Consider the following 27,326-nt stretch of genomic DNA (forward strand, 5'->3'; position numbering starts at 1 on the left):
GAAAGTACACGAAATATTTGTAGATTATATTTATTATATATATATATATAATGATATATTAAATATATAATTGAGTATAAAGTATATATTTATATGTATGTGTGGATATATATTGTAGATACATTAACAAATTTATAAAGAATTGTATACAAGTATAATATATATCATTCACATTTAATAAATTTATAAAGGAAAATATATATTAAATCCATTTTTTGATTAAAAAATATATTAATATTTTTATATATAATATACACGAAAAAAACACGAAATATACACGAAACGATTCGAAACGGATACGGGTTTCAAATTAGGTACACGAAATTAATAACGGGCGGATACGGGTTTCACCTTCGAGTACACGAAACACGAAAATACACGAAACGAAAGTATACGAAACGAAACGATTGCCACCCCTATACATTACTGTTATTTTAGTACTCCCTCTGTCCCATTTAATTGTATACGTTTCTTTTCAACTGTTCGACACGCATTTCAATGCTCTTATGAAATATAGTTCCGTAACTTATTTTTGAGATTTTCTTTTTCTGAATAAAAATATAACATCCAAACTTTAATTCAAAAAAAGAAAATTTTAAAAATAAATTACACAACTATACTTTACGGGAGCATTAAAGTCCGTGCCGCGTCCCCGTCCCCAATGTATACTACTCAGGGGGACGGAGGGAGTATAAATGTATAATGTCACAGTCCCTTCTGTCTAGGGGTGATTCTGTCAATGTTGAATAAAATAAAATAAATTTAGCCGGTGATAGATCGTTCTGTGATTTCTGACTTTCTGTCACTACTCACTGTCACTGATAATTTATTACTACCCCTGTTTCAAAATGTGGGACGTTTTGATTTTTTGCACGTAGTTTAAAATCTTTTGATCATATACTTATATTTATTATTTATAAAATTTTATTTTTTTTTTTGAAAAAAAAAGGAGATAATTCAATAAATAATGGCCATACGGCATCTACAAGAATGATCGAGTCGAACAAACATAGAAAAAATTAACATGCCTGTCTTCATACCCAAGATGATGTTGAAATTGACGATGCTACATGTATAGATCCTTGCTCTGTGTTCACCATCTTTTCCAAAAACTCCGTTTGAGCTATCGACCACAAATGCAATTCCCGAAAGGTTTTATCTATGAATCCAAACCACTCTCACAAAAGGAGAGAAAAATCACACACTCTCACCAGGGAGAGAAATCAAACTATAATTAAAACAAACTAAAACAATTAGATCTGCACCACGACGCTTAGGAGATAATCGATCCACTCACAAATCCAAAAAGGCCTCTGGAAGCGAATAAGAACGAAAATCGAAAGTTTCGGTGATATAAATCTAAGAAAACTTTCCCCGAAGATGGAAATTTATTAAGAAACTCAATGAAAAAGCAAGAACAATCAAAAACTAGCAATCAAACGAAAAGATTTGGGGCTTTCCACCGGAAACCGATGGAAGCCCCGTCGGAGATGAAAAGAGGAGGCGGCTAGAGAGAAGAGAGAAAAAGAAAATTAGGGTTTTTTTAGTGATTCAATAATATGGACATTTGGTCTTAAAATTTTATTTTTTTTAAATAAAAGTATACAGTCAAAATTTTAAAGTATAAACTTTTTTAAAAAAAATGATGATTCTAGGTGTTTGGTCAAAACACTTTGAAATATGTGTAAAAAATCAAAGCGTCATACATTTTGAAACGGAGGGAGTGTGGGAGTGTGATGTAGCAAAATATCACAGTTATATTTTACTGTACGGCTATTGTATAGGCATAATTTTTCTAGTTTTTCCATGAACGACCGGCTTACAGTTCAATTCGACCACAAATGTTCTTACCACTGACTCGCATTCCTTTTGCAGGAGTTAATTTTAAATTTTTTGTTTTCTCAATAATTTATAATTATTATACTCCCTCCGTCTCTTATTACTTTTCTCATTTGCCTTGGACACGTTTGCCAATGCACACTTTCTATCGTTAATATCTTTAGTTTCATATTAGTGTTGAATATAAAAACTTCATCGTATTAAAATACTCATAAATACGAATCCAACAAGATCACTCATGACTATATTTGGTCTCATAGATTTGGCGTAAACTAATCATTTGTCTCATGTTATGAACAGTTCCGACATCTCAAACGAGCAAAGTAAAAAGAAACGGAGGGAGTATTATTTTCTTATCAATTTTAAAATAGTATTATATAATCGTAGAAATTTTATATTCCCTCTGACAGGTTCTTTAGACTCTTATAAGTTACTCCCTCTGTCCCATTTAATTCTATACGTTTTTTTTCACTGCTCGACACGCACTTCAATGCTCTTATAAAATATAGTTCTATAACTTATTTTTAAAATTTTCTTTTTCTGAATAAAAATATAACATCCAAACTTTTATTCAGAAAAAAAAAATCTTAAAAATAAGTTATAGAACTATACTTTACAGGAGCATTAAAGTCCGTGCCGCGTCCCCGTCCCCCTAATGTATATAACTCAGGGGGACGGAGGGAGTATAAGTACAGTTTTATAATATATTCTCGAGTTCCCGGTTGAAATCTAGTTTTCATATAAAAATATTGTATAAGCGTCAGCGCGTTTTTTGATTTGTCAGGCAAAGTGAGAGTTGAATATAAACCACGTAGGTACAAAATGGACCGTCCAGCAAATGCAGACAAGGCCACTTGCCTATCGACAGATGGTAAAACAGACAATGAAACCGTGTCCCTCAAAATCATCACCTCTAAAGTACTGATATCTAAACACATGATTTTCAGTGTCCGTGTCTCGCCCAGATTGTGGTGAAGTGACTAATAAGTAATACTACCCCCAATCCATATAAACCAGTCTTTCGATCTCAGATCTTTTACACGGACTTAAATTATTAAAAAAAATATATTTCAACTAAGATTACATTCGATTTTTTATATGATTAAAAGTAAATACGTACGAAACAGTTAAAAAGATTCGTATACAATGGGACAGAAGAACTACGTTTTTTGTATGATTTTTTTTTTTGACAAATGCAGTTATTAAAATTCTCCAATACAGTCAGGACAAATCCCCGGACGGATAATACAACCTTATTGGTAAATAAAAAGAGCTAAACAACTGGTCATTTTATTTTTAAATTATTTAACAAACAGAATATAAATATTATTGACAATAAAAATGAATATAAAGTTTTTAAGAAATCAATTCGACACCAACAATCTTGAAAATAGTAGTAGTGTTGATCGTCTTACCGGTCATTTGTTAACCCTGGATGAAGCTAAAAATATGGACGAGACAGAGTTTTGTTGTTAAGACTGTTAAAAATTTTACTAAGAGCTGAACGCTATTCGAGCACGATTGGATAGCTCAGTGGTGGGTTTATCCTCTGTTGACCCGGGGCACCCGGGTTTGATGTAAGGCATATAAGCCTGCATTGTCAAAAGAGCTAAACGCTATTCAGAACTACATACACTATAAACTGGAGCCTCTCTCGTTGAGACCTCAGAAACGGTTCGCCATACGGCCCCATACCTTGGCATAATTTTAACATACTTGTAGTTTTTTTTTTAATATTATTAGTTTATTTGGTCTCTTATTTTGTTTCTTTTGTAAATCTGAATAAAATTAAATAAAAATATCTTAATTTGTATTATAAATTAAATAAAATAAAAAAATGTTTCATGAAATATGATTGTCAACATATATTTTCAAAATTGTAAAAAAAAAGTAATCAAACTCATATGATAATTAAGAGAAATAATAAAAAAATTTAATCAAATAATTAAATTTATCTATCTATACACAATGATAACAAATATTTAAGAAATACTAAAATTTTAAAATAAAAGTCTTTATCATTCAGAAAAATAATTTATCAAACATCAGCTCTCATTCAAAAATTATATTTATTATTCATCCAAATATTATATTATATTGTGTCTCTTGGAAACAAATGATCCCTTAGTCAAGAGTCCGCCCTATATTTTATATTAATCTGACGGCAAACCTTCTCTCCGGAGAGGATCTCAACAACCCAACCCAAAATTTTCACTACACAACTGTACACGTGTTAAACAAAAATCTACTATCAACAAGATCTATGTCAAAACCTAACTTTAGGTACCTTGAAAAAATTTCGAAGTAAAAAATTTTAAAATAAAATTAAATATTTATTAAACATATATTAAGACTGATGCAAGATGGTATCATTTATCTGTTGTTATTTTATTTAAATATGGATACAAATATTTTAAACAAAAATGAACCTTTTAAAAAAATATATGAATAACTTCTACATCATATGAGTAAGTTAAATTTTGGATAAATATTGAAAATACAACTCCAAACCTACTAACGGGCGCCGTCAATTGATAATCTAATATATTTAAATATATTACTTTACTTCATTGATAAAGATACAAAATATATGCACACAAATATATGCCAATTTATGATTATTAAATACCTAGATTTTTCAAGTTGCCATACTTATAAAATACACACATGCATGAGTCATATATACCGGATTCAACACAAAATTTCATATGTATCTATCTATCCACGTAAAGCTGAGTCATTCTTGTCTCAGATTGTATCACTAATCCCAATCTCTTCACCCACACGTTCATAACCATCACTATAAAATTAAGTACTTAATACAAACGTATATTGCACGCGCTCTTTGGAAGGTTGGGTAAACCGTGTGGCTCCGTATTTGTTCTAATCATTCGGGATAAATTAAAGATTGACAGAAGAATTTACAGTTGAGGACTCGAAAACTTGTTATTTTCAGCCGAGGACTTTTTTGTACTATAAATACCCCTGATTTTTTCCCTTGATATGCAACTCATTCTATTCTTTTGTGTTGTTTTCTCTAGTCTCCTGTTTTTCCGTAGCCGGTACTTTTTTGTTTTTTTCGAAGATGACTATTCTCATTGAGCAGCCTCGGCTAGGTAACTATGCCTTTCATGTTCTAAATTTTTTGCTTCGATATTATTACGTTTATAATACGAACAAGTTCTGCGTATATCTAATTCTACTCGTATCATGGTTCCGAATACGATCATGTTCTGTTTTTTGATGTGCTGGAAGGGTTTTTTTTTCCCCGGTTTTTGAGTGTAACGAAATTTTGAATGTCTGTTTATTGAAGAGGAGGGGAAGAACCAGGTTGAGAGCAATGAATTGGTTGGCTTCAATGCGCCGGATATCAATGCGTTTGGTCAATCTTTTAGGTTAGTTTTGGCTTGTATAGTGTTACAAATATTTAAATCATGTTGTTGTGATTTTTATATTTTATTTTATGAATTTGAGTATGCAATGTTGAATGTACAGGGCATATGATGCTGAAAGTGAGAGACAGAAGTCTGTGGAGGAGTTCTACAGAGTGAACCATATTAACCAGACATATGACTTTGTAAGTTTATATTTGTAATCTCGTAATTGACAAGATTGGAACCTCGACATCTCGTAAAGAGATTAGGCCAGGAGCCTGTTGGTATTTTAAATTCTTAGTATTTGAATGTGTAGTAGTAATAAAAAGATTGGTATTTTAAATTCTTAGTATTTGAATGTGTAGTAGTAATAAAAAGATGGTAATGCAGGTGAAGAAGATGAGGGAGGAGTACATGAAACTGGACAAGATGGAAATGAGCATATGGGAATGCTGTGAGCTTCTGAACAATGTGGTGGATGATAGTGATCCTGATTTGGATGAGCCGCAGATCGAGCATCTTCTGCAGACTGCTGAGGCTATCAGGAAAGATTACCCGGATGAAGATTGGTTGCACTTGACTGCTCTTATCCATGGTACTAATATGTTGTTACACCTACTTCTTTAGTCACAGCAAGATTGTTACATTGTATGTTTGCTATAATTTAGAGGGTCTCTTTAAATGTGCTATATAGTAGAGGCTAATGCCCCTTTGGTAATCATGGGAAATTATATATAACAATTTTTTTTCTTTTCTTTTTTGTCATGGGCAACAGATCTTGGAAAGGTTCTTCTTCTTCCTGGATTCGGGGAACTTCCCCAATGGGCTGTTGTCGGTAAGCTTTTTTCAATCAACCAAGACTCTTTTACATGGTAGTCGTTTTTGTCATGTGTTTGTAAAATTAACCAGGACTTGTAATTCAACAGGTGACATATTTCCTCTTGGTTGTGCTTTTGATGAATCGATTGTTCACTACAAGGTATTTTTTTATTTTTGACATTTTTGTTCTCCTGGAAGTTTGGAGGCAGATCACTAGTGATTCGAGTCATTTGCTAATTAGTTCATTACCATCTGTAAAAAAATTGCAGCATTTCAAGGACAACCCAGATTACAACAATCCTCTTTATAACACTAAGAATGGAGTTTACTCAGAAGGATGTGGACTCGAAAATGTGATGGTTTCTTGGGGGCATGATGACTACATGTACATGGTATAACCTTAGTATTAGACTATTAGACCTAAACTTACTAACTATATGTCGTCATGGAGAGTTTTGGTTTCAAGTAAACATTAAGTTCATTAATCTTACATAATATATCTGCATTCTAAAATCCTGCAGGTGGCCAAGAAGAACGGAACTACTCTGCCCCCAGCTGGATTATTTGTCATCCGGTTTCACTCTTTTTATGGTAATATCTTGGCTTAAAATATACCTATATGAAATCTGCCACATATCCAAGGATGTAGATAGTATTAGTGCTAACACATTGTATTGATAACTTACAAATTTGTTTTGTTGCTCTGTAGCTTTGCATCATGGAGGAGCGTACAGACATTTGATGAACGAGGAGGATGTTGAGAATCTAAAATGGCTGGAGATTTTCAGGTACCCTTCTACTCTTTCTTTCATCAAATGATTAATCATGGATAATGCATTTTTTCTTTTTGCAACCAGAATCTAACTTCTGCACATTGTTTAATAGCAAATACGACCTGTATAGTAAGAGCAAAGTTCGTGTTGATGTTGAGAAAGTGAAGCCATACTACATGTCCCTGATTGAAAAGGTGATTACTGATTACTCAACACTAAATTACTACTCTTAACAGATCATTCATACAAAAAAAAAAGAGACTCTTTCCCCGTCCCAAATCCTATTTCCAAATAGGACACGGATTAGATTTGGTTTGGTTTCGATGAATCACACTGATGGAATGTACTTGTATTGCAGTATTTCCCTGCAAAGCTTAAATGGTGATCGCGTCAATGGAGCCCTAGATACAAAAATATTAATCAATAAATGGCCGCGCTTGGCAGGATTCAGGAAGAGATGGGGTTGTAGTATTTTTCTTGTAATGTTTTTCTGCACAGTGTGCATGGATTTGTCATCAAATCCTTTCAAGTGTTAAAGAACCAAACATGTGGTTTAATGAATAAAATTTCAGTTCATTTTTACATCTTTGTCTCTGTTCTGTATTCTTTACCTTCTTGCTGGCTCTCATGGTTTCATGTGAAGGCCCTGACAGAGGATCAGGGACCATAGGTTAGGATGTATGTATCAACAAAAATCTTCTTTGTACTCGAGGACGGATTTAGAATTATTTTCTTAGGGGATATCAAGCAAATTTTCAAACTAGGTATCTTAAAAAAGAGAATCATTACAGTAGCATTGCAAACCAGAAGCAGGAAGCAGCTTCAATAGTAGTCTCATCACACAAAGAAAGAAATATGTCAACATTTTCTAACCAATTCTACATCACTATTCAGTCTCATTCTGTTACAACTCCTTGCTAGCTGTTTTACCAGACTTGGATTCTAGCTCAGCTCCAGCTCAGTTGCATGGTTCTTTAAAATACCATTAATATTTGTAACAGATTTATTGATTAAAGAAATTATTGGGATCTTTTGCATCAATTACGTAAATTCAAATTTTAAATTTAATTCAAGAAAATTTTAAAATGATTGGTGTACAAGTCTTTTTTATTTAAAATTAGTATAAAAATCAGAAAAAAATATTATTCTAGAAAAAATTGAATATTAAAAGTCAAATCATAGAACATTGACTTATAATTCGGTAGAACCACAAATTTCTCCTACAATATTGTTAAAAAAAAGAGACGGTCATTAATGAACAAAGGAATCTTCGGCACATAAACAATGAGGAATCTATTATCTATATAATAATTTTGTCCAAAAGCACACTCAATGTGTCATAAAATCACTAAATAACGTAGTTGCATTGGCCACTAACTACATAGGCGACAATTTCGAGTTCTATTTTTGTCCAATCAAAAACTGTCTTTATCTAATCAAACATTCAAACCCAAGTAACCTTCAGACACCCCCAACTCCCAAGCCCACCTCCTCTGCATCTTCTTACAGTGATGAGGCACCAGAGATTAGAATCTCCACTTCTGGGAAGTGACCAAGATTCATTCACAAGGAGATGGTGGGCCAGAGCTCTGGGCTTGCTTGTGGGCCTCATGATTGTTGCATGTATGTTTCTTGACTTGTAGTTTCTTGAAAGTTGAGTTTTCTTAGTATGCTTCTGTTTTGATGATCATGTTTGTGATAATATGATTCTTGATTATCTTGTGTTTATGTGTGTGTGTGTGACTGGGGGTGTGGTAGTTTTTTGAAGTTCCACAATAGTCAACAAGAGCTCACGTTAGATTCATAGATTGTTAATCTGTAATTTGACCTTAGCATGATTAATGTCCGTCTTCTCTCGGTAACAAAAAATTCAGGCGGAGTGCATGAGTATTTAAATTTACGTAATTGACTGCTGGTTTACTGGTTCTTTTGGACAATTCTTATAGTTTTAAGTCATTGGAATAGTTCTTACTTCTTACCTGGAAAAGGCCTGATCTTAGGGTGTATAATGCGATAAAATTATGGATATAGCTATAAAATTTAAGCGGATTTATACTTTTAACACGATTCTAGCTTTGCTCAAATAACCTAATTTAGCTGATTTTAATTAAATTTTAGTTTTTTTTTTCAGTTGTTGGCCTCACATTTATTAGTCATTTGAACTATGGGGTCATAGTTAATTAAAGCAAGAACAATCATGAGAATTCCAAATGCTAATCTATAATTTGACAGTAGCATGATTAATGTCCCTCTTCTCTCGGTAACAAGAAATTCAGGCAGAGTGCATGAGTATTTAAATTTATGTAATTGACTGCTGGTTTACTGGTTTTTTTTGGACAATTTCCTCAATTGGAATGATCTTATAGCCTTGTCCCTGGAATAGTTCTTACCAGAATAGTCCTGATCTTATGGTGTATAATGTGATACAATTATGAATATAGCTATAAAATTTTAGCGGATTTATACTTTTAACACGATTTTAGCATATGCTCAAATAACCTAATTTAGCTGATTTTAATCAAATTTTTAATTATTATTTCAGTTGTTGGCCTCACATTTACTGGTCATTTAAACTATGGGGTGGTAATTAATTTAAGCAAGAACAATCATGAGAAATTTCCGAATGCTGAAGTTGTGGAATCAGACCAAGCAGTTGTTGCAGCAGATGATACTAGGTGCTCTGAAATTGGTGTATCGATTCTCAGACAAGGTGGACATGCTGTTGATTCTGCTGTAGCGACTGCTCTATGCCTCGGTGTGGTTAATTCGATGGCTAGTGGAATTGGTGGGGGAGGTTTCATGGTGGTTAGATCTTCAGAGACTTCTCAAACCCTAGCATTTGACATGAGGGAAACTGCTCCATTGGCTTCTTCACAGGTTCTTAACTATAACTAAATATCTAAATTCAATTTGATTGCAGTTTTCCAATTTCAACATAAATGTAAGCACTGAAGTGTAGCTGACTAAGTTTGTCTAACAGAATATGTATGCGAACAACCCGGATACTAAGTCGATTGGAGCACTGTCATTGGGCGTACCTGGGGAACTAGCCGGCCTTTATGAAGCTTGGTTAAAATATGGACGCTTGCCTTGGAAGCCATTATTTCATCCTGCAATAAAACTTGCTAGAGAAGGTTTTATTATAGCTCCATATCTTGCTAATGCAATTGACAGTCATGCTGATTCAATCACAAGTGATCCTGGTTTGCGAAAAGTTTATGCACCAAATGGCAAAGTGTTAAAAGCTGGGGATAGATGTTATAACAAGGAACTTGCCACCAGCTTAGAAACAATAGCAGAACAAGGGCCACAAGCTTTTTATAGCGGCGTGGTTGGAGAAAAGTTTGTTGAGGATGTGAAAAATGCAGGTGGAATTTTGACGATGGAAGATTTGAGGAGTTACAAAGTGGAAGTTACAGAGGCTATGGCCGTAAACGCCATGGGCTATACTATCTTAGGAATGCCTCCTCCATCAAGTGGAACACTTGGCATTTCTCTGGTAAGTATATTACCATTCTCTTTGTTTATTTATTCAGCAAAATATTTTCTATTGTCCTCATCTTCTAATTAAACTTAGCCTGAGGTTGATTTAATTTGCTATTGTGTGTTGCAATTTACAACATTTAACTGCTTTATATATGTAATGGTGTCTTTGTGAAACAGGTGCTGAATATATTAAGTAACTATGCAAGTTCCAATGCTGCAAAGGGAGTTCTGGGCTTGCATCGTCTAATTGAAGCACTAAAACACATGTTTGCTGTTCGAATGAACTTGGGCGATCCTGACTTTGTGCACATCAGTAAAACCGTGTCTGACATGCTTTCCCCATCATTTGCCAAAAGCATTCAACAAAGAATATTTGACAACACGACCTTCCCTCCGGAATATTATATGCACAGGTTCAACTTGTTATCTGAACGTTTGTATAAATTCTAGATTTTTGTCATGTTTGCTCAGTATGATCAACCAAACTTATCAAATCTCTAATTGCTACCAGGTGGAGTCAGTTGAGAGATCATGGTACCAGCCACTTCTGTATTGTGGATGCAGAACGAAATGCTGTATCAATGACAACCACCATAAATTTCAGTTTTGGAGCTAAGGTGCTCTCACCTGCCACCGGTATTGTGCTCAACAATGAAATGGACGACTTCTCCACACCCACTGAGATATCCAACGATCATCTTCCTCCAGCTCCTGCTAATTTCATCGAGCCAAATAAGAGACCATTGTCTTCAATGACTCCGATTATAGTTCTTAAGGTCTGGAATAGCTGCATAATAACTGATCAACGTATAAATAACAGAACTTTCAGGCATATATGCACAGGTAAAATTTTAGAAAGTTTTTGAAGTACTATAATATTGTTTGTTTGATGGTTTCAGGATAATCAGCTGGCTGGAGTGATTGGTGGCAGTGGAGGCTTATACATAATTCCAGCTGTACTCCAAGTTTTTCTTAATCACTTTATCTTAGGGATGGAACCATTGGCAGCTGTTCAGAGTCCGAGAGTCTACCACAAGGTCTTATCATTCTCTACGACATAAACCTTGTTTCAGCTGCTTTTATATTTGACAGGCAAGAATTTTCATATTTGGAATAAACAAATGAAATGCAGTTGATACCAAATGTGGTTTTGTACGAAGACTGGAAGTGTATCGATGGTGAGCATATCCAGCTAGCATATGAGAAACGGAAGTTCTTGGAAGAGAGAGGTCATGAATTGGAGGCTAAATCAGGGGGAGCCATTTGCCAGCTTGTTGTTCAAGACTTTCAGAACACGATTGCCATGGGCCGAAAAAATGGGAAAGCAGCAAAAGATCAAGTACTGCACGGGATTCTTACTGCAGTTAGTGATCCCAGAAAAGATGGGAAGCCTGCAGCTCTCTGATGATTTGCATTATAACAGTTAGCAATCTTGTACATATCATTGCTTCAAACAGTGGATACAGAGGTAGATTTCCTGTTCCCTGATAGTAGTCAGATACATAATAAATCCACGGTAGAATCTCATGAGAGAATGAATTCATAACAAATCTTTATAGAACATCATTCTTGCACCACATCTTCATACTCATTCTTGCTGCTTTTATACAACATTAGCATAAAAGTCCTGACAATCACAACATCAGGGTTAACATGTGCCTCAGTGACATGTATCTTCCGTAAACACCTGGGGGGACTCGTAAACAGGTCTCCTGAAACTAACGGATAAAGCAATGCAAGATATGCTAAAGAAACATCTGAATCGGAGACTACTCCATGTCTCAACAACAAAGCGACCTAAATGCCATTTTTTATTCAGTAATTAATTTAGTTTACAACATATCTTGTCATACAAACTTTCACTTATGATCAGATCTAATCTTGTTAAAAGTTAAAAAAACAAGTTACAAAAAACAATTTAAATCATTCACATTGCAGCCAAAAGGCACTCTTACTTGCTTCCTGATGCAGAGCCATCTACCCGCCTGTCACCCTCTTCTTCCTCTTTGCTAATTTTGGAGGAGTCTTTGACAACCGGAAAACTTGGCTGATTTGTCGATGACAGAAGCCTAGCCCACATCCTATCTGTAATCACAACCTTGTTCCGTTTTTCAGTAATTCTCTGCCAATAAAAGAGAGTCCTCCGTTAGCAATCACTGCAGATCAAGATCATATATGTTACCAGAAGAGATAATAAGAAACTAACATAAAAGGGTATATATGCGTTTCTGCCATTAACAGGGGCAACAGTAAAGCCTGTGTAACCGGCCATAGCTCCATGAACAGCACATTGAGCAAGAAGTGTGCAATACACATTGTCAGATGCATTGCTAGGAACAGCTCGAATCATGTAAGTAGGATCTGCCAGAAACCAAGATAACGTCGCTTGGTTAGACAACCCACCTCAAGTGTCCATGAGTATAGACAAACCTATGCGCAAGGCTTATTGTAAACTGTTAAGGTAAAATGTATCGACCTATATATTTGAGGGTAACCGCCATAAGCTTTTCTCCAGTCTCGTCAGTTCTTGAGAAGTATTCCTGCATTTCAAGTTGAATAGTGCTCAACCAACTACAATGATAAATGCCTAATACAAAATTCAATATTCTTAAATGCAAATTAGCATCAGATTCCAAATGCATACCTTGATCTTCTGAGACATCCAAATTCCAATATCCTGCAGAACATGGTTTCCTGAAGCATCTTGCTGGCCAGTAGCTTGAGACTCTTCAGCGACGAGCTCCTGTCCTGCACCTTCAGCTATGACAATAACCATATGGCCATTTTCTTTGAGACGTTTCTCTATAAAGTGAAAAAGACCACCCGGTCCTTCAAGATAAAAGGGTGACTCTGGAATCAAGCAACAGTCAACATCACGGCTGGCAAGAGTAGCAAACATCGCAATAAACCCTGCACAAATTCAGTTAATCTAAAGATATTATACAGAATTATATTAGTCAATTTCTTTGTCAACTGTAAGCTGAGATATTAGCTCAGCTACATAATTGAGAACTAAAGAGATAGAAACCTAAAAACATTACGACTAAATATATATAATGTAGTACAATTAATGTACAAATTAAGATAGAGTCAAGAAATAAAGAAGAAATCTTCAAAGATAAAGCATAAAACTGGCAAATTCTCTTAAGTTAGAATGCCATGAGCAATGTCCAAAGTTTCCTAGCTTCTGACATAGTTCGTAGGAAACTTAATTTAGCCAAGTTAATGGTAGAGAACTAAAGACTACACTCTAAGTGTTCATGTGTGTGAATATTACCACTATGACGGCCCATTAACTTCACCAGACCGATTCCATTTTCCATACTTTCAGCTTCAACATGAGCTGCATTAATAGCACGTTGAGCTTCCTCAACAGCAGTATCAAACCCGAATGACTTATCTATTACCTGTCAAGGCATAATAAAAGTGTGTTTCAGATCTATCAAATCACGTCCTCTAGCGACTGAATGTCTGAAGAAGCAATCCTTCGAATGCACAGATTGACAAGTTTATTACCGGGATGTCATTATCAATTGTCTTGGGGATTCCAGCAACGGCTACTTTAAGACCACGCCTTCTAATTTCCTACAAGATGGAGGAACAATTGAAATTACTATTTTCATTTTAAAATACAGAAGAAGTGAATTGCATCTCATTATATACCAATGTACCTCAAAAATAAAAGAGGCCCCTTTCTGTGTACCATCTCCTCCAATTATATAAACCTTATAAACAAAAGGCCATATAATGATTGTTTAGCAGTTGCAGAACTAAGTTGGAAGTTAACGTATCAAAACGACTCATAAAATCAGTACTCAGTGCTATATTTTTCTGGCTACCTGATTGATACCTCTGTCCTGAATGGAGTCGACTATCTTCTTAGTATCATGGCCACCTCGCGATGTCCCAAGTACAGTTCCACCGCGTTTATGGATATTGTTAACAACCTTTGGTGTCAAAGGGACTGTGTTTCGAGAATAGAAGCCTTTGTATCCTCCCTGCAGATGCCACCACATATATACATCACGGTAAACTATTTACAAAGGAAGCAACCTTTGTATTCTTGTAATGCAATATGATGTCAGAAATAGGCTTACATCTATTCCGACCACTTTCTTGACGCCATACATATTGTACAAACCACAGACGATCTCCCTGATCACGGTGTTGAGACCAGGGCACAAGCCTCCACATGTCACGATGCACGCGTGAACCTCATCAGATTCAAAGTATACCTGAAGCATAAATTCAGCTGCATAAGTATTACCTCATCCTTTCAATTGCATCAAACTCCGAAGAGCTTACCTGTTGAGTAGCTCCAGCCCTTCGAAAATGAGTTCCTCTTGCACTATCCTTGTGAACAACAATCTACAGAAGCACCAAGGCCATTGCATAAGATAGAAAAAAATGAAACATTGTGATATAAGCATATTTGAGGCCGCGAGAGCAAAGAAAATCACGGAACAACAGAAGAAGAGCCCTTACCTTCTGCGCAATAGTGTCATCACAATCGACACACACTTTCCTAAACAAAAATTTAATCAATTAGTTCCTCTTTCCAGCATAAAATGACACAAGTGAAGTTACTACTAGACAAAATGCTAGAAACCCCAACCGAAACATAAGATGAAGTTGAAACAGAACAAAAGTAAACTTACCTTGCAATAGAGTATGCAGAATTGGCTTGCAATGGATTCGTAAATGTCTGTTATGAAGAACAAAGAACAAATATTATCGATAAATTCTAAAAATCGGATCTTTCCAGAAACGATGCACAAAATATCACAATTTGAACATACGCAGAATTAAAGATGTAAACAAAGCTCAAATCTTTCATTCCCCACCCCTCTAAAAGAACAAAAAACCACAAGACTGTGATCATGAATAAATGAATAAAAATAACTGAAGCATGTGACGGGACCAAGACAAGGCTGGCAAGTCTCTAGCTCCGGCTGAATTCCAAAATTCAATTTTTTTTTCAAATCCCAACTTTTGATTTCACCGGTATCTGAAGCTCCCCCTCGCATACCCATATTGACAAGCACACATTTGTTAAATATTATTTTCCTATATCATCAATATCATTATAAACACCATATGCACAAGTAGTTCATATAACTACTAAGATAACATCTCCGTGAGAATAGTGAGAGAAGAATTTGGAGAACCAAACTTGTAAACCACAAAACATTGGGTTTTCACGATTATGGTCTCATCCGAACGTTACCCTTTCAAGTAAATATTTAAAGACAGGAGGGGAGCATACAGGTAAATTCGGAATGTAATCGGTAAAATGCGGAACATCTTCGAGAACATAACCATCTTCACCCTTGACAATCTTAGGTTCCATATTTCCGGCAGCCGAAAAGCTCACCGAACCATTTTTTAATTTGGACACGGAACTTGTACTATTTTCTGTTCCTTTTCCATGCATGTTCATACTAGGAACCGCAGAACTCAACATCGATGCTTCCATCTTTCACAACAAATGATCATCAACCTTATTAACTAACTAAATTCAATATTATATTTCTACATGCACGTCACCATGAGCTTCAACGTGTTGTCGCTAAAAATATGTACGTAAATTATTTGTATGTATTTTTTTATATACAGAAGATATAAAATGTTGAGTCTCGCCCAAGTCTTTTACATTCTGGAAAGTATTCAACGGTATCTGTATAAGGAAATATGTACAGAGGGATAAAGGGAAGTGAAGTTAGAATAAATTTAAATTTAAAAATAGTAATAAGAAAAAGATTGTGTGAATATGTATAAATTGTGATTTTCCAGAAAGTTTGGACGCTGAGATTAATGGGAGGAGGTAAGCAAATGGAGGGAATTTAAGTTGGGCGGCTTGCAGTAGTTTCCTTATATAGAGGAAAAGGATTTTTGGAATAAACTCCAATTATAATCAAGATTTAATAGTTGAATGCCAATAGAAAATACTTAATGGTAGCAAAATAATGATAATATACGAATTTTAAATTAAATGATAACTAATTAAATATAATCAAGTCTGCAGAACATCTTTAGAGTATTTGAGACAATAATAAATAAAATGGTTGGCTATCATGATTATTTAAAATCTCAGTCATAAAATTTGATAATATCAATAATTTTGATTATGCGTAAAATTATATTTATTTTTGTGTTTGGTTGAGGAGAATGGAATGGAATGAAATAAAAGGAGTATAAATTAATTAATAAAGATAGGAGGAAAGTGTTGGAAAACAAAACTGGGTGGGTGTGGCCAAATTGTTATGATGAGATTTGACATGAAATTAGAGATAGGAGAGAATGGAGCATTTCATCTCAAATTGATGGTGTGATTTTTAGCCCCCATAATATAAGGAATGAATTGGGAAAGAATGAAATTTCTTAACACTGCTAGACCATAACCCGCTTCATTTTCATTTTATTCTTTCAGGATCAATCAACCTGATTCAATAAATATAAGATTTAATATAAGGTCTTTTAAGGGTGCAGTTGAAAATTGCTGTGTTGTTGCGAAAAGCAATTTGTTGTGTATCTATTAATAATAATTATCATATCTTATTTATCATTTTTCATAAACCATTTTTATAATAATATAAACTCAACATAGTAAATATGGATCTAAATAAAAAAATAATTAATTATTTAATATTTATTAATATGTCAGATTTGCAAAAAAAAAAAAATCATCTCTGATAGGAGGGAGCATTATATAAGAGATTTCTATCTTGAAGATCCTCTTGCACGGTGGAAAACTTTTATGCGACTTATATCACATTATCACCCAGGTTACCATTTACCATGCTTACCAGTTACCAATGCTCTTACTAAACAAAAGTCAGAACTCAATAGTCAGAGTCCTTTTCAAGCAACATAAAGCGGAGAGGTTTAGATGGAGAGGCACGGGGATTATATGACATGCTACGTTAAACACATAGTTTACATTTGTCTGAATCATCGCATTGCATCAGAAATCGGACCAATCTAATCAGGCCCAAGTCTGATCATAAGCCCAATCTAAGGTAACAAACTGTCACGAGGCCCAAGTCCCAAGTTTTTATTGTCTTCAGCCTACAGCAGGTCTGGAGTCTAATTGCTGATACCACCTTTCAAATCGCATACTGATTTTCGGTTTTAGAATGAGTATCCGATGACCAAACTTATAATATTTTTTTAACAACTTCAACATTTTTTAATCGTTGAACGGAATCGTTAGTCATTTTATCTGTTAAATATTTTTTAATCCCTAGATGTGTTAAACAATATTTATCTAACGGCCGGAAAATAGTATATTTCATTTAAAAGATCAGATACCCATTTTTAAGATGCAAGTGTCATTATTTGTGACGGGAATATGGGATGCGTTATCCTAAAAAATTCTTGCACTACGTTGAGCAATTCAGCTTGCCTAGATATATTATCCTAATCAGCCGTTATTATTCTCGCAAATCCGTTAAAGTAAACTCCACCAGATTTTATACACAACAAAACCGTGTAAACTCAACAGATTGAGGTGCGAAACGAGTCGAAGAACGCGACAATATCGAAACAGTTAACGCGCATAACATAACGTGAATGACATAGACGAAAACCAGGTCTCCTGGATTTCTGTTAAAGTTTGTGGTTGAACAGTGATTCGCAGCAAACGACAAAGACGAAGAAGAAGAAATGAATATTTAAGAAGACGTCAAAGAAATGGATGGAGTGAGGGAGAAGTGAAGGGCCATATTAGATGAACCTAACTTTTAGTACCTTGTTATCGAACCATGTCTTTGTTGAGCAAATGTTGTTTAATAGTCCTACCCAACTTACAGAATTCCCAACCGCTGGAAATGTACCAGATTTTTTGCTAATTGTGTTGATAAATGTTTTGGGTCTTGTTGTATGTTTTTGGAAAGCTTTTTGTATCATGTTGTCGTGTTTGGTTCATGGACATTTTGTTATAACATTTATCCTTTTTCAGCTCATGTTATGTGTAAGGATAAATCCAACACAATGCTGGTAATTTTGATCGGCACCTACCATTTCAATAAAGGAAGACCGTCATGTTATATCATGTCATTTTGACACTCTTTCTGACATCTTTATCAGATTATTATTTAAAAAAATAATAAAAAATCATATAACATTTAAAATATAATTGAGTTGAACAATTATATATATTATAGATTATATTACCGACTAATCTAGTTTTTATGAAGAGACGATCAATCAATTTATTAAAATTGATATATGTATATGATTCACCGCATCCTGTTTGAGCTATGGACTATAATTGCAATTCCATACAAAATTTTATCACCGAATCAAAACTTTGAAAATCCAGTCATTTAACATCCTCGACAATGAATTAGACCTGTCAAGCTCTTACAAGTAGAAAATAAACAAAATCTAAATAAATCTGGAACAATGTTCATAAAGAACATATCCTAAATCGTAAGAAAACATGAGTGAAACAATTATATTTATTGATTTATTTAGTTAATCTTTGAAAGTTTGTTAGTAGTATTTTTGTGCTTATTATGTTGCATGTCGCATGCTCATTATGCTGCCTAAATATATACTGCATAGACATGACAACAAAATTTATAAAGCTTATAGTAACTTCACCCTTTTTCTTAGTAAATTTATAAATTCTCCAAAATTTATTAATTGTTTTTAAAAGGCCTATCCACGTAATTCTGTTTCATACTCTTTACTCCCAAGTCCAATACTCCGATACACATAATCTAAACTAATCAGAAAATAAAAGTTTCCAGCAAGACAATCTTCATACTAATCCACCACTAGCATTAGTTAACTAATTAGAGATAATCAGGTCACAAGTAGCTAGCTAGCGAATCAGACAAAGGAGTCAAGAACATAAAAACACACACTGTTTAGATATGTGGGGCGCAGCAAAATATGTCAGTGGTCAACTCAAACAGATTGTCTGATGCAGACAATTTCAACTAATCACTCTACTTTAAGCTAAAAAGGAAATATATCTAATCTCGCACAACCACGAAAAGCCGAATGTTTTGCCTGCGAGGGTAGAAACAAATTTTCCCCGGATTTGCTTCTTTCTTAATCACTGATTTACATCTTTCATAACCAAAAAGAAGGCCCAGACACATGAGAAATGCACAATGATGGCCACAGCTCTTTACAAACATTTATCATCATGCATTACTTTGACTATATCATCGACATCAATGCTTAATTACCCATCATCTGATTGGTGGAAATAAGATCTTGGGAAAGAAAAGGGACCGAACATATTTAAGTACACCTGGACTCATCATTGTGGATGCTACAGGGTTTGTGACATGCCCAACCAAACCTACTTAACTAATTATTTAGTAAACCTTCCAAAAGCGATTATATATTTATATATGATAATCGGTTTTGCTGAAATTCAGATAATTTTTGAAATTTTGAGTATTGGGTTCGTATACCCTTTTAATTAACTAATGATGAAGACAATTAAGTATAGGAGTATTTAACTGCAGTACATTGTGCTTGATACAGTAGTAAAAATCAAAGTAAACAGTGAATACGGCATCTCATGTCCCCGACAATGATAAAGTGGAAACTGTTAAACATGAAACACAACATCGATGAAAACCCAAAGATGAATTCGATTCTCTCTGTCTTAAAATAATAATCTTAATTGATTATTAAGAAAATATTAGTAATTATGTAAGTAGGAAATCTAATCTACTCTAAAATATATATATATATATATATATATATATATATATATATATATATATATATATATATATATATATATATATTTCAGATTTTAAATATTATAAAAGAATAACTTTTTATTTACAGTCAAATTGTTTGATGTCTATTTTATTCATGGTTATAGAAATAAAAAATTGTACATAATTGGTTGATCTATCTATTCGAAATTTATAGGGGCATATTGTAAATTTTTTGGATAATTCGGTGATTTTTAGTCAAATCAAAATGCAATTGGCAAATAAGTGAATATTTTTTTGATATTCTGGAAGTTTTAGAACACTACTTGAAAAAATTATTACCATGCATAAACACACAAGACTACAAGAGTCTGCTCTCTGGCTTATAACATTTTGAACAAGAAATTCAATTTTTTTTAACTCACCGTACTTATTAAGCACGACAAGAATGTCCGAAAAAACCAAGAACCAGAACCTCAACAAAAACATACATCCTCGGTGCTTGAAGTTTAAGTTTGGTGTACATAGACTTGTAAACGTATAATATACAGAAACATACGAGTATAATTACAAGGAGATGGTGGTGGTCCTGGTCCATCAAGCAGGACTGCTCATTTGCCTTCCATATCAAGCAACCTTGTACCCTCGTCTCTGCAACATTCATCAAAATTCACTGCACTCCCGCTCCACAAACCATGTGATTTCTTATCGCTTTCTGTATATCTTATTTATTTCTTTTTTGCGATTAGTTAATTGATTGCACAATCTTTATACGTGACTATGATTTGCTTCATTAAACTACTTGTGTAAATAAGCTCGCTCTTTGGTAATTTACTATGCTGTATTTGAGTATTACTCATGGTGAAGTGTCGCGTACGCATACCAAAGTTATTCATTTTGTCTTGGAAAAAACTTATCCACGTTATACTAATCAAACTGAAAAGAGTTACACATAACATTCGTAATGTTTTGACCGATTTTCAAAAATTAAATAATATTAATTTTTAAAATATCATGTAATTGCGACAGTTTCAAATTCTGCTCACGAGGATCTGCACAACTTATAATTGCCCATCACACAGTCCATTATAATTAATTTTAATTTTTAAAATATTATGAAATTTCGACTGTTTTGAAATTCTGCTTACAAGGATCTTGCACAACTTATAACTGACCATCACACAGTCGGTTATAGCACTCTATCTTTATGTGGCAATATTGAACTCATTAGTTGGGAGTTTTTGTGTGAAACAAAAACAACCGTAACGTCAGTCGGTTTTGTCACTTAAACACAACGTTTCACTGACCAGTCTAAACTGACCATCTAACTTGGTCAGTTTAGCCTGTAGAACCGACCATTTCAAACCGTAACCGATCATATATGTCGAATCGGTTTTGTAAATATTTTTCCAACGTATAGAAGTATTTGAATACGAATAAATTATAATGATACATACAGCTGGGGAGGCCGTTTCATAGCTTTTGCTTTACTAGTCAAGAGACTGAAAACAAAGCTTGATGAGCTTTAGAAAGAAAGAAACCAGCTGATGATAGGTTTTCGTCTTTTCTTTTTTATTATTTTAAAATGTGCCATGTTACCATCCTACATATACAAGTATTCTACATGTACAAACTATGTATACAAAACCGCCAAAAAAATAAAATAAAAAATTAGAAATAAGCAAAGAGCTAAAGCTCAGCAGTATGTATATAGAGGAACCTTTTTCTTTATCTCTCTGGCTTCAGTTAAAGTAGAGGAATTTCTGGTGTTTTACGTTTGTTAAAGTAGGTTTTATAGCTCAAACCCCTCTACTCTCCGTTTCTTCTTTTCTCTCTCGCTCTCATTTTTTTCTCTCCATATTTTCCTCTCTCTATTAATCTCTTTCTTCTTGTTCTTACTTTCATTCTCTCTTTGAGCTTACATAGCTAGCTATAGCTCCCCACTTTCGTTTGTGGCCGGCCAGGATACCCTCCCTTTCTGGTATTTATATACTTATTTGGATCATCTCACCGGAATTTATTCCTTTTTTTATAGATTTTATTCACTAGCCTGAATATAGTTCCATGCCTTATACTTTTCCTCCTCCGGATTTTGTATTTGTTTAATTAATTTCTACGTTTTCGTATTTTTTTTGTTTCTTTATCCTTGATCCTTAGTTATCTATACAGCAAGTGATCTAATTAATTCATCTTTTCTTGTTAGTAATTAGGCGGAGTTATAAATTATTAGTACTGAAGAACATCAGATCCGGGTCAAGGCACGCGGTATATGTGATAAAAGATTTATAATTAGTGGCGGAGAATGTTATGCAGAAGTGAAGTTGATCATTGAAGGAGATAGGGAGTGAAGAAGGTGCACGAATGGCGGAGAAATATTTAGAGAAAGGCATGAAAAAGAGTAATATTAATCAGATGGGGTCGTCTATGGGAAGCTCTCATGATCTTATTGATGCAAAACTTGAGGAACATCAGCTCTGTGGATCGAAACACTGCCCTAGCTGTGGACACAAGCTTGAAGGAAAGCCGGTACGTGTATTTGTGTGAAGTTTGTATATATAAGTACAGATAATATTCTTGGCTTCACCAGAAAGATTTAATTTGATTTAAAGAAGAATCAAAACAAGAATAAAGTTGTGCGAGCAATTGCCGGTTGCTTGGTTTCTGCCTTTTTTCTCACACTACCATAAACAATTTATTAATAAAGAAAAATGATCAGTACTGTTTTGTTCAATACTAATTTGAAATCTGCAGCTAGTTAATTTCTTAATTGCCCTTCTTTGAATTCTTTGGATTTTCATCTTCTTGCTTATTTCATTCGGAATTCAATTCAATTTGCAGGACTGGGTGGGATTACCAGCAGGAGTGAAGTTTGATCCCACAGACCAAGAACTCATGGAGCACCTCGACGCAAAAGTTGAGGCTAAGGAATTAAAGTCTCACCCTCTTATCGACGAATTCATCCCAACTATTGAAGGAGATGATGGAATTTGTTACACCCATCCGGAAAAACTCCCAGGTGATCATATTCTATAGTAGATATGTTTTGTTATCCATGCATATGCACAAAAGCCTTTAGTTGCTTCAACCATAAATCAAAAGTTAGGTTTTACTTATGCACATCTCTCACTTTCAAAAATCTGCATGGAATAGGGTTATTTCTTTTCTTCACCACCTTGTTGTAATTAATAATTATTAAGGACTAAGCAAGTTTGTTATACCTACTCACTCTCTTTCCCTTTTTTTTCTTTGGTGATTAGTTTGTAATTTAATATTAACTTGAATCTGCAGGAGTGACCAGAGATGGACTAAGTAGGCATTTCTTCCACAGACCATCCAAAGCTTACACAACCGGGACAAGAAAGCGAAGGAAAATTCAAACTGAATGTGATCTCCAAGGCGGCGAAACAAGGTGGCATAAAACTGGCAAGACGAGGCCTGTCATGGTGAACGGCAAGCAAAAGGGGTGCAAGAAGATTCTAGTCCTCTACACAAATTTTGGTAAGAATAGAAAACCCGAAAAGACTAATTGGGTGATGCATCAGTATCACCTGGGGCAACATGAAGAAGAGAGGGAAGGCGAGCTTGTCGTTTCCAAGATATTTTATCAGACTCAACCAAGACAATGCAATTGGAGTGATAGGATTAACAGTACCGGAACTCTTGCTGCTGGAGAAGGAAATAGTAGTGAGCCGACTAGTAGGCGTGACAGTGGAAGTGGAAGCTGTTCTTCGTCGAAAGAGATGGTTATCAGTAGCCATAGAATCGATGATCATCACTTGTCGGTGGTTGGTGGTGTTCCATTAGCAAGTTATAATCCCATGGATATCCAACAACTCAAAGATCATTACAGCTTTGTTCCATTTAGGAAAAGCTTCGATGACCAGGTATACTAAATTTTAGTTTTTAATAAATTATAATCTTGTGTGGTCTATAATATAATCAATTTATTTCGATTTATGTTTTGTCAATGAAACATACTACAACAAAAACAAGATCAGACAACACTAATCAGACAACGGTCGCAGAAAGAAGTATTGGCCGAAAAAAAGACACACAATTTATTTTCATCATCGAAAAACTATTGGTAATCTTTCTTATAATGAAGTGCATGATTGTTACTGGACAGTTGGGGAGCACAGGATTAGAAGCTTCAACTGCAATGGAGACTCCGGTGAGCATGGGCTTGTCGCAAGACCATGACCTACAAATGTCGCATCATCATCAGCAAATGCATCATCATCATCAATCTCATACACATGATCATCCGCATCATCAGCAGCTTGCCACATCAACGGCGGCTTTCCACATCAGCAGGCCATGTCACTCCATCTCCACCATCATCTCTCCTCCTTCCCTCCATCAAGCTTCCATTGATATTTTAGACGAAGGCTCTTTCCATGTTTCCAGAATGATGCTTCAAAATGAAAACTTTCAGGTATTATAATACATTAATTAATTATAATGAACCTATAGCTTTTAATTTGCTTCTGGTGATTTATATGATATATGTCTAGTTGGTAACAAGCATAAAATGTAGAGTACTTTTTACCTTTAAAACTCCCTGGTTTTGGAGACAATACATGATCAATTTGATGATTATGTTTTGTATCCTTCTAATTACTAAATTTGTATAAATATATGCATCGATCTTTCGGCCGCAGCAGCAACAACAACAACAACAACAGCAACAGCATCAGCAGCAGCAGCAACAACATCATAAACTAGAAGGAAGGTCTGCATCTGGATTAGAGGAACTCATTATGGGTTGCACTTCAACAGATATCAAAGAGGTAATTAATTAATATATACTTGTTACAGAACTTTTGATATAATTTAATGCATACATTCTAGCTAGCACCTTAATTAATTATATCTTATTGGGATAAAATTAGAGCAATAAAGAGACTTGCCAAGATATTATTAGGACAACTTTTCTTTAGCTTTTTTTCTTTTCACACCAGTTGGTAGAAGTTTTAAGAGTAAAGATACCAATAGTTTTATTCTTTAAGTTCCTTTTTTTACCAATTACATGTTGATATATTCTCTGCTGCTTTTTTTTTTTCACTCCCTTTCCCTCTACTGATATAAGTGTATCTTTTGCTTGTCATTTTATTTAATTACAACAAGAAACATAAATATATTACTTTATTAATCATATTGATTTTTCTTTGTTTTAAATGCAAACAATTTTAAATTAGAATCGAGATTTGTCATGTGAGGTCCTTATATAATGCATGCATGTCTGTTTCTGCTATTAATTATTTAAACCTCACCTGTGATAAGTTACCAGTTCTCCAGAAAACTCGAGATGTTGAGCGTTTGATTTACTGTATTAATGCAGGAGTCGGCCATGTCAAACCCACAAGAGGCGGAATGGTTAAAGTACTCAAACTTCTGGCCTGACCCGCATGACCCTGACAACCCGAATCATCATGGATAAGGTGAAAAGCATAAACATGAAGGAGAAGGAGTAGCAGCAACAATAAAGATAAGAAGCTATTCAAATAAGCAAGAAATCACGTGGAGTACATAACATATATATACATAGAGGGAACTGCAGAAGAAAGACAACATGATTATGTTATCATCATTATACTATATACTACTTGAAGCCTCCTTGAGTATATATAATATTAAATATATATTGGTAAATTTCTGGTTTCTTTTTCAACTGCCATTTGGTTCCATGATGCTGTTGGACTTGGATAGATTAAGGAAAAGAAATTCAAAAGGGGAAAAGGAGAGGAAAATGAAAGAAAGAAAGAAACCTCCATTCAAAAGGCTGCTCTCTCTACTGACAAAACAAGCGGGGAAGAAAGAAAACAAGGAAGACCTAAAGCAAATTCAAGATAGCCCCCCTTCCTCTTTGCATGAAAATCATCACCATTATCATTACACTCTCCTCTTTTTCTATACAAATATATTTATTTGTTTGTTTGTTTGTTTATTTTTGCTTTGCCGCCTTCTATACTTTCCTTAACTTCTTTCCGTTTAATATTTGTATTCAGAAAGCACCGCACCATATATGTGTGCAAAATTGCAACAATATACAGTTTTCCTTGGTAATTAAATGCCAGAGGTTTTTTCGAGAAATTACTTCTTCCGTTTTCAGAGTAGATAAAGTCTGAGTATATCTTGTCGTCTTTACTTGGAAACATACATGCCTCTGAATACATGCATTTGATCTGGTTTGATTTACTAACCTGTAAAGTCTAGCTAGTTGCTGGTTTTTTTCTTGGAGAGCGAGGAATTGAAGTCTTTTGAAGTCGGGATCTACGTTGTTGTATCACGTATGCCTTTCAACTTTGTCCTCTTTCCAGTTCTCCGATAAGCAGTATATTGCAACTTGTGAAAATAGTTATATTGTTTAACATTGATCATCAATAAAATTTAGGTTTTTTTTTATTATTCAAAAAATTATCTCCAACAATATTATAGTATTCATTGAAAAAGATAGAGTAAATGATTATAGTTTTCCAAATTTTAGAAGATGTTGGATGGACTTAAAAATTATGACCGGAGTTTACTTCCTCTTTTAATAACATGGCGCAAAACGGTGGAAATCCAGCGTACAATTTAGAAAAATACAACCAGCATTTGTCTTGTTTACTTTTTTTATTTTTTTAAGTTAACGGAGGAAAATTAACGGATGTTCACCGCCGTCACCTTATTAAAAGGCGGAAGTAAATTTCGACCATCATTATATAGTTTTTAAAATCTAACCAACATTTTGTAAATTTTGAAAACCTATCGCCACCACTTTTTGTCGTTACTCAAAACTAATAAAAATTTAACTTACAGTAAGTTTTTTTTTTCATAAACTTACAGTAAGTTTAGTTACGATACTATATCGAATGAATGTCGAAGTGAATATTTTATGAGAATCGGTTAATCATTATTTAAAAATAAGGAATTAAGTGTTTATCTTAATTTTATAAAAGAGATTAAGATTTTTATATATCCTAAAATTATATTTTAGAAAATCATATAAATAATCTCTTGAAAGGTCTTAAATTGTATTCTCTTTATTCCAAATTCAAAGAACTTATTAGTTTTTAACACACAATTTAAAATGTGATGATCGTATAATTATATAATTTATTAATCTAACAAATTTTATAAAAACAAATTTAAATATAAAATTTCTATTTATAAAACAAACTAAAAAACTTGACAATTATTATAACTTAAATCATGTGTCCAAAATCAGCTATACCATGGGAATGTAATGTAAAACGTAAAAAGAATCTTTTTAGTTTTGTTTTTGATAATTATGTTGAAAATATATATAACTAAAGAGTAAATTTTAAAACAGAATCAATCATAGTTTTTCTAATAACAATATT

General features: G+C 34.0%; 4 protein-coding genes across 6 annotated transcripts; 3 read left to right on the top strand and 1 right to left on the bottom strand.

Annotated features, from left to right (window-relative positions):
* Nucleotides 1-4,810: 4,810 nt before the first annotated feature.
* On the top strand, nucleotides 4,811-7,387 carry LOC108213039 (inositol oxygenase 1). Its single transcript, XM_017384771.2, has 11 exons — nucleotides 4,811-4,955; nucleotides 5,153-5,234; nucleotides 5,335-5,416; nucleotides 5,604-5,808; nucleotides 5,989-6,048; nucleotides 6,140-6,192; nucleotides 6,302-6,424; nucleotides 6,554-6,623; nucleotides 6,742-6,820; nucleotides 6,918-6,999; nucleotides 7,164-7,387. Exons 1-11 carry the CDS (start codon nucleotides 4,925-4,927, stop codon nucleotides 7,188-7,190), a joined length of 894 nt encoding a protein of 297 aa, XP_017240260.1. The 5' UTR covers nucleotides 4,811-4,924; the 3' UTR covers nucleotides 7,191-7,387.
* Nucleotides 7,388-8,136: 749 nt separating this feature from the next.
* Nucleotides 8,137-11,852, top strand: LOC108213007 (glutathione hydrolase 3). The gene is made up of 7 exons (XM_017384720.2): nucleotides 8,137-8,428; nucleotides 9,348-9,682; nucleotides 9,786-10,304; nucleotides 10,469-10,704; nucleotides 10,803-11,067; nucleotides 11,191-11,328; nucleotides 11,424-11,852. Exons 1-7 carry the CDS (start codon nucleotides 8,317-8,319, stop codon nucleotides 11,694-11,696), a joined length of 1,878 nt encoding a protein of 625 aa, XP_017240209.1. The 5' UTR covers nucleotides 8,137-8,316; the 3' UTR covers nucleotides 11,697-11,852.
* A 235-nt stretch (nucleotides 11,853-12,087) lies between these two features.
* On the bottom strand, nucleotides 12,088-16,038 carry LOC108213009 (ATP-dependent 6-phosphofructokinase 6). The gene is made up of 13 exons (XM_017384723.2): nucleotides 15,558-16,038; nucleotides 14,950-14,996; nucleotides 14,777-14,816; nucleotides 14,597-14,659; nucleotides 14,389-14,526; nucleotides 14,131-14,289; nucleotides 13,963-14,016; nucleotides 13,808-13,876; nucleotides 13,569-13,698; nucleotides 12,936-13,201; nucleotides 12,768-12,831; nucleotides 12,498-12,652; nucleotides 12,088-12,413 (listed from the first exon to the last, which is right to left on the bottom strand). Exons 1-13 carry the CDS (start codon nucleotides 15,765-15,767, stop codon nucleotides 12,243-12,245), a joined length of 1,566 nt encoding a protein of 521 aa, XP_017240212.1. The 5' UTR covers nucleotides 15,768-16,038; the 3' UTR covers nucleotides 12,088-12,242.
* A 5,685-nt stretch (nucleotides 16,039-21,723) lies between these two features.
* On the top strand, nucleotides 21,724-26,073 carry LOC108213013 (NAC domain-containing protein 75). 3 transcript variants are annotated; one of them, XM_017384727.2, is made up of 7 exons: nucleotides 21,724-21,961; nucleotides 22,184-22,506; nucleotides 22,819-22,996; nucleotides 23,269-23,864; nucleotides 24,107-24,415; nucleotides 24,642-24,770; nucleotides 25,322-26,073. In XM_017384727.2, exons 2-7 carry the CDS (start codon nucleotides 22,342-22,344, stop codon nucleotides 25,418-25,420), a joined length of 1,476 nt encoding a protein of 491 aa, XP_017240216.1. In that variant the 5' UTR covers nucleotides 21,724-21,961; nucleotides 22,184-22,341; the 3' UTR covers nucleotides 25,421-26,073. The 3 variants fall into 3 exon arrangements, with proteins under 3 accessions (XP_017240216.1, XP_017240218.1, XP_017240217.1); XM_017384729.2 differs by having other exon boundaries at nucleotides 24,645-24,770; XM_017384728.2 differs by having other exon boundaries at nucleotides 22,191-22,506.
* The last annotated feature ends 1,253 nt before the right edge of the window (nucleotides 26,074-27,326 follow it).

Source organism: Daucus carota, chromosome 3, assembly GCF_001625215.2.
Source record: "Daucus carota subsp. sativus chromosome 3, DH1 v3.0, whole genome shotgun sequence".
NCBI classification, from domain to species: Eukaryota; Viridiplantae; Streptophyta; class Magnoliopsida; order Apiales; family Apiaceae; genus Daucus; species Daucus carota.